We start from the raw sequence: 13293 nt of genomic DNA, 5'->3' as shown, positions 1-13293 counted from the left end.
TCAGCCGAAGAGAACGCGGTTTTCAGGGCAGCGTCATCATCGCTCCGCCGCGGCACGACGAGTGAGACCCGAGAAACGACGCGGATCGATCAAGCGATGTCTGCGTGGGGCAGCAGGCGCAGGCAGGCAGCTTCCCATCATCAGACCCCCCTCCTTTACTGCCTTTATTCTATTATACCATTTAATGCAAGACTGTGTCGGGATTTAAGGTCAATAAAGTCACATAATTTGGTTTACACTGCACCGTAAATTGGCCTTTATTGGTTATAATTTATTTTTAACTAGACATTGAGTGCATGGTTTTTCAAATTCCTGCATGATGCATGAGGATCATAATCTGCTTTTGATCTTGTTTTCTTATCACTGTGTTTGTTAATGCAGATTATCTGCAAGATTATACATTCAAGACATATATATATATACATATATATTTATATATATATGTATATATATATATATCATATATCATATCATAAATAGCTGACCTATACTGTTTAATTTTTTACCCAACATTTGAATAATCCACTAATAAAAGTGTAGTAATCTTTAATCTTATGGATCCTCCATTCATAGCCATATTAACGTAATTTTACAATCTGTGTGACCAATGTAAAAGGTTTCTCTGGAAAAAAAAAAGGATCTGGAATGAATAAAGTATTCTGATTCTGATTATTATAATATTTGTCTTTATGGAAGCATGATTTGGTGACACAATCACACTTATTATATAGTACTAATTGGTCTTTGTATTAGAGTAAGAAAGGACATTTTCACAAGACAGGCCAAATTCAGATGTAACATATTGGGAAATAATAAATATATCAATATCTTGCTATAAATTGTGTGAGTGGGGGCAAGACCAAAACATAAGACTTCTTGAGCCAAATGATAGACAGAACAGTGCACACAAATAGTGAGATTTACAGTCTTTGTAAATAAGAATTTATAGAACATGAGAAGCATCATGTGAAATGACAGCTCTCTAACTTTAAATAGGGCGTACTTACGTGCAGCGTCGACAAAATACTGGTCTCTGATTGGACGAGGGGTATGGGAACGTCAATGGGAAAGCGTCCTCCGTGATGACATCATCACGCATCGTCGAAGAAAACACCGTTTTTTGATAATGCCGGTACCTGCCGGAGTTCCCCAGGGTTGGCGGTGCTAGCAAAAGTGCTCATTCTTGATTGTAGCGCTGCATAACATAACAGTTTGACACAGCGTACATGAAAAAACACACACATATACACTACGTTGTGTACAACTGAATAGTTCAGTTTCTCTGTGATATACCCTACAGCTAAAAGCTCACTCCACCCACTCTACACACATGAATCTATACCGACCGCCCCGGTACTGAAAACGAGCGCACCCACTGTGTATTTGTTATCGGCGGTTCCATTCATGCCTTAGCAGCAGTTTGTTAGCTAACACGCTACATATATCAAACCACATTGCTGTTTTTTTTATACACAAAGGGGTTTTGCGGGTACATGCGTATAAGGGGACGAAATGAACAGCCGACTGCAAGAAATTCGCGAACGACAAAAGCTGAGGCGTCAGCTTTTGGCACAACAGGTAAGCACACAGTGTTGTTAGCAAGAAGCTAACCGAACAGCATAACCAGAGAGCTGTGAGACAAAATAAAGTTAATGTACGGAAAACGCACGTACGAAGCACACTTTACATAAAGTATGACTGGTGGTCCAATGCACAAGTAACCACATGCATATTAATGATCGACTTTAATGCCGTTTGAAGCATTTTATTGTCGAGTAGGATGATCACACAAGGCAAACGCTTCGCTACATTGCATGTAAATGGATGAACGATATAGCGGTATCATGCTCAGCATTACACTCTTCTGGGAAATTCCCTGAATGTATTCACATATTGTGCTTTAAAAAAAGAAAGAAAGCTGAAAATATGAGTATTTTGTTCTCGTGTCTGTCCACAGTTGGGAGCTGAAAGTGCAGACAGCATTGGAGCTGTGCTAAACAGCAAAGATGAACAAAAAGAGATAGAAGAAACAAGAGAAACGTGCAGGTGAGACGTCTCTCTTAATCCACGACAATAGAAAAGTGACAAATGAGTCACTAATAATGGAAACGTTTTGATCATCATTTAATGCCCTTTAATTGTGCAAAAATTACATTTATGAATGACTTTTCCACCCACATTGCTCAGTTGGCGCCTCCAGCTTGTTTACCAATTTTACAACTATGTTTTGCAGAGCTTCGTTTGATAGCTCAGCACTGTCTTCCAAAAGAAAGGCACAAACGGAGGGGGAGGACACAGAGGAAGATCTGGAGGAACCTAAGGTGAGTGTGGTCACATTACAGCCAGAAATGTAATTTTCGTCATGCAACGGCACTTGCAGAGAGAAGTTATGCACTGGGCACAGTGTCAATCTAAGCTTCTAAACTTCTGTGTTGTAATTATCAACATCACAATTCCATTCATGTTTTTTTAATGAATAGATTGTATTAATAATGCCGCTAACTTGCAGATAAACATAACATCTCATTGTGGTCTTGTGTACATGTGTGTTTGTGTCCACGTTTATGTGTTAGGATGAAGTGGAGGTGCAGCAGCTGGACGAAGGCAACCCTTATGAGGAGGTGTATAAGGACTCCAGTACATTCCTGAAGGTCTGGTAACTTCCTGTCTTTCTGTTTTTGTACACACATTAACTAATAATAATCTCACAATTTATGCTTCTGTAAAAAAATGGATAAATTCCATTCCAAAGACGTGTATGTATTATTATTGGTGCCATCCATCCTCATGATACAATACGTATCCAGGTGCAGAGGCTATGCTATACATTGCAATACACAGGTATTTTGAACAATGGCCATATCCAACACATAATTTACAGCTGCTTTGTTGACCTTTCCCAGCAAGCACCATGGGTGTTTGTGTTGAGATGTGCCCTGCATCATATCATTTTACCTCTGCTGCCACCCACAGGCTTTATTCTACATTGCACGTAAGGTAATAGGTGCAGCATATAAATGTAAAATGTGGATTTAGAGACATCTGGCATCCTTGTAATCCATGTGCGTTACATGGTTGTGATGCATCTCTTTGTTATGGGGTCGTCATCACATGACCTTTAGGCATTCCTATTTCAAATAATAACATGGTGAGAAATAGATGAGCTTCAAATGGAAGCAACAGCCGAATTGAAAGACAACTGTGGACACCATGTTGGATGTATACAAAATCTGCTCGATCATCCACCGTGTCATAACATCTGAAATGATCACAGACTTGTAAGTACATTAGCCAGCAATATATATATAGCATAGCAATATCATATGTAAGACATTAGCCAGGCATTAATGGGCTTTATTGAAGTTTCATTAGCTGTTTTTCAGGTTAGAACCAGTTTTGTAAAAAAGGACATGGTATGGGGTCAGGGTATGATTCCACAGTCGGGAAACATTCAAGGAATTACCTGTTACAGTCAGTGTGGGATTTAATGTAGTGTCAGGTTTCTGTTATGGTAGATAACTTCATTTTGAACAACTTTCTTCCACATACAAATTCAAAATTACACTCCTCCCTGTTCCTCCTTATTTATTTATTTTATTTATTTTTTCCCCGTCAGGGTACTCAAAGTTTGAACCCTCACAATGACTATTGTCAGCACTTTGTGGACACAGGACACAGGCCACAAAATTTTATTCGAGATGTGGGTGAGTATACTTGTCTTTGTGTGTTTTTTTTTTTTTTACCTGTTTAACTTAAATTTTAAGTTACCTGTTTAGTATAAATAAGTTACCTGTTTAGTATTTAAAAAATAAAACATATACATTGTTCCCTGTGAAAAAGCTTTCCGAAAGAGTCTGCATACTTTTGCATGCTTGTGAGCATTCCTGACCTTTTGTCTTATCCATTTAAGGTTTGGCCGATCGATTTGAAGAATACCCCAAACTCCGAGAGTTGATCAGACTAAAGGATGAACTCATCTCCACCACCAACACGCCTCCCATGTAAGTTAACTTGTTACGTGAACTGAACGGTACATATTTAGACTTTCCCAGGAACTATGTGCACTTTGACTGCACAACTGAATGGATATGCTGGGCATAACCCTAACCCCTAACCCATACAACGTTTGCCTGTATTAAAGTTGTCTGTTTCTCTATTTTAGGTACCTCCAAGCTGATCCGGAACACTTTGACCTGCAAGATTTGAAGTGCAAGTTTGATGTTATTTTGCTCGAACCACCCTTGGAAGAGTACTACAGAGAATCAGGCATCAGCAACACTGAACGCTGCTGGACATGGGACGATGTATGCATTCTGCGAATGGTGTATTCATTCTTGTTTTTGACTCTACTGTTCACTCATTCCTCTTTCCTGCTATTGCAGATCATGAGACTTGAAATCGAGGAGATCTCAGCCCTACGTTCCTTTGTCTTTCTGTGGTGCGGCTCCGGTGAAGGCCTGGACTTGGGCAGAATGGTAACACTATCCCTCACACAGTCAAAAGAACAACATTCAATAGGCGCTGTAATACATGTCCATGCTTATCTTAACTTTCAGTGTTTGAGGAAGTGGGGCTTCAGAAGATGCGAGGACATCTGCTGGATCAAGACGAACAAAAATAACCCAGGCAAGACCAAGGCGCTGGACCCAAAAGCAGTGTTTCAGAGGACCAAAGTACAGTACACACACACACACATACTCTGGGGTTTGCTTTCCTTGAATGGTCGATGTAACGATAGATATTTAATTTTTAACATGTAAATGTAATTCCTTCCAGGAACACTGTCTAATGGGAATCAAAGGAACAGTGCGTAGGAGCACCGATGGTGACTTCATCCATGCCAATGTGGACATTGATTTGATCATCACGGAGGAGCCTGAGATGGGAAACGTGGAGAAGCCTGTAGAGATATTCCACATCATTGAGCATTTCTGTTTGGGCCGCAGGAGGTTGCACCTTTTTGGGCGAGATTCAACCATCAGACCAGGTGAGATGGACACGCACAAAGACGATGGATCTGCTCTGTTTGGGTAACAACTGTGTACTTATTTCTGCTCATTTCTTTTGTCTCCTCTTTCCAGGCTGGTTGACAGTGGGTCCTACTTTGACAAACAGTAACTTTAACCCCGAGGCCTATGCCTCACATTTTGTCGTGCCGAGTTCCCACCTCTCCGGCTGCACGGAGGAAATCGAGAGGCTGAGGCCCAAATCTCCCCCCGCTAAACTGAAGTCAGACCGTGGCGGCGGAGCACCCAGAGGCGGACGAGGCGGATCCAACGCGGGACGAGGCGGAGACAGGGGCCGCGAAAGAAACCGACCAAACTTCCGCGGGGACAGGGGAGGGTTCAGGGGAAGGGGAGGGCTACACAGGGGTTTTCCACCTCGCTAGAGTCATGTGAATGAGACTTATGCTTGGAATTTATATTTGCATAAATACCCACTTTTACTGCTGCTGCTATGCTCAGTGTCAGTGTATGACAGTAGTCCGTGCAGTTCATTCTTTTGATGTTTTTTTTTGGTTAATATTTCTTTTCATGTTATGGATACATTAGATTACTTTTCTCTGAATAAACACTCTTCACTATTTGTAATTGTGTATCGATTTTTATCTTGTCCCTGAATAGTGCTCTGGTTTTAAAGTAATGTGAAGTCAAACAGACACATAATTAATTCATTGTTAAGAAATACAAGAATTGTAAGTCTCTTCTTCAATATATAATCAAACTGATTGTCATTTCAGGAATACAAATTTACACAATGGTTGATATTCCTTTTCACATCCAGTCGCAGGTCTATGCAAACCCCGATCACCAGTGTTCTCGTACTACTGCTTCCGAGAGAATGTTTGACATTTCCCCAGCAGGTTCAGCTGTCTGAAAGCTGATTGACTTTTCTGCCTTTGTGCATGCACCTTCTGCATGCTGTCAAGCAGCCGGGAATCAAGGGAGGGGTACCATTTGAACGTTTCACAACGTCCGTAATGGCTCCTTCGGTTTTTCTCGCCTACCTTTGAAGTGGCCTTTTGCCTGTGCTCTGGATTTACCGTGCGACAGTTGCCTCTGGGTAAATGAGTCTCCTGCAGAAACTCAAAGATCACCTCTCATGAGACACTCGTGATGACAATTATGAGCATTTCAAAGTGCTTGTTTTTTGATCTGGAATGATGTATAATTCACAATAAAGGTATATGAATGAACGGAAATAACGGAAATAAAATAAACAGAACACCAACCAAGTTTATTTAATTTAATGTTGAAAAATAATACAATAACTATAACCAAAATATTGTACTAGCAAATATATTCAAGTATTACATTCCGTCAATATTCTATCACCTCGCTGGCAGCCGTGCATCAGCCACACGCACTGAAAAGAAGAGGACGTCGCAGTCCTTTCTTTCTTTTTTTACATTATAACATAATATTAAATGATGGGCAGCATATATATCGCCAGTTTGACACCTCTGAGTATGTGCAACTCTCATTCCAGTGCACCATCGCAGCCCTTTCCCCACTTGTGACTCATTCAGGTGTTTGTAGGTATGAAGTCGTTTTCTAATTTTAGATCTCGTTCGACCTGTCGGTTCACAACAGCAATATTTATATAAGTGCTTCATCTGCGATTTTGCTGCTTATGAAAATGTACGTAATGTTTCTCTCACTTAACATTTAGTTACCATTATCTACCGTTGGTCAACATTACATTTAAATCATACATTCTAATCTTAATCTCTGTTCTGTCTACTTTATTCAAGTCCATTTGCAGACAGTTCAACCCCAACCCTCAGCTCTGTGCGTCACTGTCAAATGTCATTCCACAAGATAGTTCAAGATTCAAGATTCAAGAGGTTTATTGACAGACGTCACACTGCACAATGGAATTCTTACTTTGCACGTCTGCCTGGTCACAAAAAAAAGAGTAAAAATGACAAAAAAAAATATATATATAACTTAACAGTGTCAGAAATATAATTTAAAAAAGGCTACAATAAAATTTAAGTTAAAAATGGACAGACTAAAAATATAAACTTAGGTTTAAGAGTGATCTTAAACTAAGGTACACACTTTGAAATACTAAGTATACCAAAGTATAGAAATGCAAGACAAAAAAAATAAAGAAAATAAAATTAAAGTGAAAAAATGGAATCTTAGAACAGATCCAAGAACAATATTGCACGATTGATTCTAAGAAGAAGTGATAACAAGTTTTGACTGTACAGAGAGTAAAAATTTATTTATTGAGAGTTGGCCATGGATATTTTCCTCTACACAAATTAGTTCTTTTTTATCGTGGCTCACGAGTCACGCAGCTGTGACACACACCTGATTCAAATAAATGGGTCGTTATCAGGCTTCAGCAGAGCTTACTGATGAGTGAGCTGACCATTTTGTCGTGTTTGAGCAGGGAAACGTCGGAAAAACGTGCAGGACAGTGACCCCCCCGGGACCTGTGAGTGAGAAGCTGGTTCTGGTTTCTCCGCTTCGGCCCAGTTCAAATTCTGTAAGTCTGTAGGGTGAGGTTTGGTCGATCACATTCATGAAAACAAAGACAAATTTGTTTTTTACGCTCTGGTGGAAAAACCACGCACGAAGAGTGTGTGCGAACTGTGCGAAGTGGAGAGCAAGTTGAAGAGAGAATATCGAAAGACTGGAACGACCTGTTTCCACTGCACAGCGTGTGACGTCCTTCCAAGTAATTAATGGGCAAAAAAATTTCATGAATTTTTCACTGGAACTGTGAAAAAAACCTGTGAAGGTCGTCAGAGAGCTGGAGTGAGAAATGAAAGTTGTGTTTGACTTTTCAGTTATTTTTAATCGCGGAAAATGTGCAAAAAACATCGAATGTTTCTCAAAATACAAAAGTACTATCAGTAATAGTAATACTAATTGTATGACTTCATCCATTGGTATAACTTTTGTCTTGAAAAAAAAGGGGGATTATAATAATCACACGTGATGTACAATGATAAGTAAAATATCTATAAATATAAGAAGTTGCACAACGAGGACGCATGATGCATCATTTGGAATAATCCCACCTCCACAAGAGCCAAGAGCTGTGTCCCTGACGAGAGAGAGCATCCTCCTGGTCACCTGCTTGCCAAAAGTTGAAGGCCAAACACTGCCTGGCCAAAAAAAAACAAGTCGCCATCTGCACCCATCGTGCCCGGTGCCTACTGTACAAGCCTGTGGGGGGCAGTGCTGTGATCTGTGGTTGCTGTAGTGAGTCAGGTCTAGGTTGGATGGAAATAAATCTTGCGACTTATTGAAAACAACGCCACAGCGAATGAGTGCCGCAATCAAAGCTAAAGACGGTCCAACATAATATTACAAAGAAAGTAATTACAACCAAGTGTGCACAACCGGGTATGCACCATACACCGTGTGAGTAATTTCATAATTATATTGCATTATTTATGTTTAACAGAATTTGCCTTCTTTTGCGTGCTCTGTTGATGGGGGGTAGTAGCGCCCAAGCGCCCCCTATTGACCAGTCACCGCTGATAGTAACACCGCTAAGTCTCTGCACAGTAGCATCTGTCAAACATACACTCTTAGAAAGAAGGGTTCCAAAAGGGTCCTTCTACAAGGGCTGAGGTTCTACCTGGAACCATTTGCTTCTGAAAGGGTTCTTGGTAACACCAATGGTTCCAGTAAGAACCATTTTGATACACAGAACCCTTTACAACCCCTTTCCTGAATAAAGGGTTTTAAAAGGGTTCTTGGTGGAACCCCTTTCAAAAGGGTTTCAGGTTGAACCTTTATAAAAAGGTTGTACCTGCAGCCAAACAGGGTTCTCCTATGAGGACAAGCCGAAGACCCTTATATGGTTCTACTTAGCACTTTTATCTCGAAGAGTGTAGGCTTTCTTTTCTTCCCTTCTATAGATCTATTTCATAGCTGATATGAAATAGTAGGACAAACAGGTTTTGCCAATAACAAACATTAGGGTTCCTCCAGGTTGTGCTATTGTTTAAGTGTAAGGGTAGGCCACACTCAATTCACCAGCAGAAACTTTTTTTTTTTTTTGTTATTTTAAAACTGCATACATCTTTTATGGAAAGGTGTGAAAAATAAAGTGACATAATTTTACTGTACGGCCATTATATCATTGCTAAAACAAGTCCTGCAGCTTCTGCCAGGTGTCAGCTAAAGCAAGAAATTCTTGTCAGACAAAACCTTTGCGACTGACTCGTCTGCATTTCTATATTTTAAGAAAAGGAGTTAAGGTGTGTGGTTCTATCCCAGAGTAAGCTCTGGACAGACTACAACGAAAAAGATATTGGATTCCACTGAGGTAAGTTTTATTATTATAATAATAATAATAATAATAATAGTAATGATTATTTTTTTCTTTTCTTTTGTTTGTGCTTATATTGATATTGCTTTATATCTGATTATACAATTGAGCCTTTGAAACATTAGAATCGACTAACTCCATTTAACATACAAGCGGATTCTAAGTGTTTTCATTGGCAAATGGATCTGAATTTGTTTATTTTTATTTATTTATTTATTCATCTTTTAAATTATTGTTGTTTATTTATTATTGTTTTAGAACAGAGCGAGCTATAACAGTGGCTCACAACCAAATTTAACTTTTCATTCAGAAAAAAATATTCATAACTTTAATGAATATATATATGTATATAAGTCCAATGCTAAATCCTCAGCTGCAAATACAGGACAGTAGTCCTTATGGTGGCATTAAACAAACAATCTAAACGATAAACGTTTGACAATTATTTCAACAAATATTTCATACATGCTTTGAAGAAACTTTTGTAATATATAAGAATGTATTTAATATATATATGTATATATATATATATATAATTGAGTGCAAGCAAATGCCTGTAAATGGTGCTGTAAACTTGCTTACATGCTTGCAAAAATACTTAAATAATATATAAATATAATAAATATATATTTACAAAACAATTACACTGGGTTACAAAAAATTATTATTGTGAGTTGTCTATGTATTTTCAATTGAATTAGGACCATTTTGCACCGCTGAATCCAAAAATGACATCCATTTTTTCTCAATCAGGTCAGGTTTCTAATCGAAGCCATTTAATTCACTTGTAACATATATATATATAAACAATTAGTCATAAGTTGGCACATGCAAAATCTTCAGAATTGGTTTATTGCAAAAAAAATGTGCATCATAGGACGTGAAAATACCCGTACATGTAAACAAAAACGTTAAAAAACAAATATGTAGATTTGTTCAGAAAGTTGACCTGATTGAGCACAAAACCAATGTGATTTTTTTTTGGATTCAGCACATCGAAATGATTCTAAATCAGCTTAAAAAGAAAAACTTAGACAATAAATTTGGTGTTGACCAGTGTTATGAGATGATGAGATGTTAAGAATTCCAGACGTTTATCCTCAAATATTCCATTATTGACAGTATTTTAATTCTGCCTCCATGTGAACTATTGCAGTCTGTGGGAAAATGTTCACTTTTCGGATAACTTTCAACTAACAAATGACCAACATTCCTTTGCTGTCAAGAAGAAGCAAAACAATTCTAAGAATTGAAGTCTGCCTTTCCATATAGAGACAGCTGATGTCCTCCCCCTGGTGGTTCATTCAGTTATTGTATGAATCCATCCATTTTCCCTCACAGGGATGTCTGATGTTGTGAGTTTGCACCTCAGACGCAGATTTAATTTCTTATAATACATATTATCCAGTTAATACAAATGCTGCTTAAGTATTTTTCTTAAATCTATGACAAGAGGGGTAACTTAAATGTTGTTGGTTGTTATATTTTATTGACAGTGTTTAAAAAGATTATCCATGTAAATTGTCTGGACAAGCATTTAAAACATTTGTCCTCATATTAAGATGTATTCAAAATATATTATTAACTTCACAGGATGGAACTTCTTGCATGGCTTCTACTAGCAGGTATTTGTTCAGAGGTGCTTGTGTGTGTGTGTGCGTGTGCGTGTGTGTGTGTGTGTGTGTGTGTGTGTGTGTGTGTGCATGCAATTTCTCATAATGGTGAAATATGTTGTTATAAGTCGATGTATTTTTGTACAAGTTTATTTGTAAACTTTTGAGTTATGGAGGTCTACTTACATACATTAACTTGTTTTTATGGTCAAAAACCTCCAAGTTGCTGTAAACGAGCCGATAGAAATCTCTCCTCACTGAAGCTCTCGTCAGTTGCGCTGTTTCAGACTGAAATCTCACCCCCAGAAGACAGAACTGTGTTGTGATTGGCCAGCCAGCGTAGAGCCTTCCCAACTGTCTTGTGATTGGCCAGTACCTGGAAGTGACGTAATTACCACACACCAGCTCTCAGAAGTGCAGCTCCCCCCTCTGGAACGGTGGATGCACTGCTACTCATTATCAAAACATTGTTTTAACAGTGTTTAAAAATAGCTTCGTCACGACTGTCGCACGTGAAACACCTCCAAAACGGACCTTATTCTTCTTCTGTGGTTCAATCTACGCAACCGAATGTGCCCGGACTAGTGCCCGGAGCGGGACGATCTGCTGTTCAGGAGAACCGTTGTTTACGTAACCAGACCAGGTTTTTTCAGAGATCTCGCTGAGCCCGAGATTACAATAAAACACAGCGTTCTCAGCAGTGGCTGAACTGTTTGTTTTGAACCTTCAGGGCTTCTTAAACAAGGTAATGACGCAGATACACCCTTAAAAAAACGCTCTTCCTACCTCGCCTGCAGTCTCGATTTCGCAGGGACAAGGGGGAGCTACGGTGGAGCTGTGAAGTACTCTGCCTGGCGGGGGGTGCCAACATTCACGGTGAAATGTCCGCACTGTCGTCACTTGGTCGGGAGCCGTAAACATCGCATGTTTTATCGCCTATACTTACACAAAGTGGAACCACTAAAACATGACTGAGTCTTGTTTTTTCACATTTTGGGGACTGGTATGGCCCCCTGAGTCCCAAATATCAGTACTAAAAGATCAAAAAGTGGATTTTTCACAATAGGGGATCACCTTTAAATCATTTCATCTCCGGGTATTCTTTCTTCCCACTCCATGCCGTTGGAGTGACAACATTTTTTCTTCATTTTCAAACATCATATAACATCAAAATGAAGACATTTGGTATTCTCAAAGTAGATTTGTTACATAGAAAAATTTAAAAATGTTTTTACAAATATTGTTTTATGTATTTCTAGTCATCGGAAGCTCCCCACCGACATCTGGAGCATCGGCACAAACTGTTTTCACGACCACTGCTCTGATAGCGACAGGTTTACCATCTGAAGAATCCAAAATAAAAGAAGCTGTAAGTCCAATATTTACCTTTCATCACTAACTTTGTAAGCAACATATCTGGATATTCACACTGTCATTTGTTTAGCAGTTGGCTCGTATACGATTTAATACAGATAGAATACAGATGGACAACAGAAATGTGTCTTAAAGTGTAAAACCATTGACTTAAAAATTGAGAAATACTGAGCATTTAAGATTTAAGCAACAGTGTTGTGATTAGAATTGTTCTTCCAGCGCTTAACATTTTTGCTTTCACTGTCAATTTCATTTTCTCCAGCTTACAAATTACATATTTAAGAAAAAATATGGAGGATATTTTCTTCAGACGGAGATTAACTCTTACAGGTACGTATAAGCAAAGTGTGCTTGACCTCATGTTACCAAATCTCATGTTTTTTCCCCTTAAAGACCCTGTAAATGTTTTCCACGCACATTATATATCTGTAACTGTAGAGAGAAGAATTATGGAGCAAAGAATAAAACTGTTTATCTTCAGAAGCAGAATTTTACATGATTTAAAACCTAATATTTAAACGCACGGCAACTTTTGTAATTGCTCAAATATGGTAAGGCGGCTACTCACATTTTCCTGTGTGGTTACAAAGTCAGAAGAGATATACTTTACATGGATTTTGGACACAGAGGCGAAGCTTGTGAACAGGCAAGACAGGCAACTGCTTGGGGCTCCCGAGCCGATAGGGGCCCCCCGACACTCGGAGCCTGAGGGCTGTTTTTTACTGAAATGTGCAGTGACCAGCTGCCTCCCCCTGTCCACCTTAAACAATAATGGGCGAATTGCAATGACATCTCAGTAGTAAACCTCCCTAAAGGGGCCCCACCTCACGTTAACCTGTGTGAAGTTATCGTTCTGCAAGTTGGAAAATGAAGAGGATTATTTGCAGTGTAATGCATATCTTTTTTACTCAGTTTATATATGTTTTTTCAGTTATTTACAGTATTTTATTGTTCTATATATTTATATAGTTTTATAATGTTAGTTCTTTACAGTGTAATGTATTTT

General features: G+C 38.8%; 1 protein-coding gene across 1 annotated transcript; it reads left to right on the top strand.

Moving 5' to 3' along the window:
- Window positions 1-1462: 1462 nt before the first annotated feature.
- mettl14 (methyltransferase 14, N6-adenosine-methyltransferase non-catalytic subunit) lies at window positions 1463-5389 on the top strand (the record flags this gene model as incomplete). Its single annotated transcript, XM_083909499.1, has 11 exons — window positions 1463-1578; window positions 1958-2046; window positions 2234-2321; window positions 2574-2651; window positions 3617-3704; window positions 3911-4001; window positions 4163-4304; window positions 4383-4475; window positions 4557-4673; window positions 4777-4987; window positions 5082-5389. The coding sequence occupies exons 1-11, from the start codon at window positions 1513-1515 to the stop codon at window positions 5387-5389; spliced, it is 1371 nt and encodes a 456-aa protein (XP_083765625.1). The 5' UTR covers window positions 1463-1512.
- Window positions 5390-13293: the final 7904 nt, after the last annotated feature.

Source organism: Microchirus variegatus (assembly GCF_963457635.1).
Source record: "Microchirus variegatus genome assembly, chromosome: 23".
NCBI lineage: Eukaryota > Metazoa > Chordata > Actinopteri > Pleuronectiformes > Soleidae > Microchirus > Microchirus variegatus.
The sequence above is the reverse complement of the archived record's forward strand: the minus strand, read 5'-3'. Positions and strand labels throughout refer to the sequence as shown.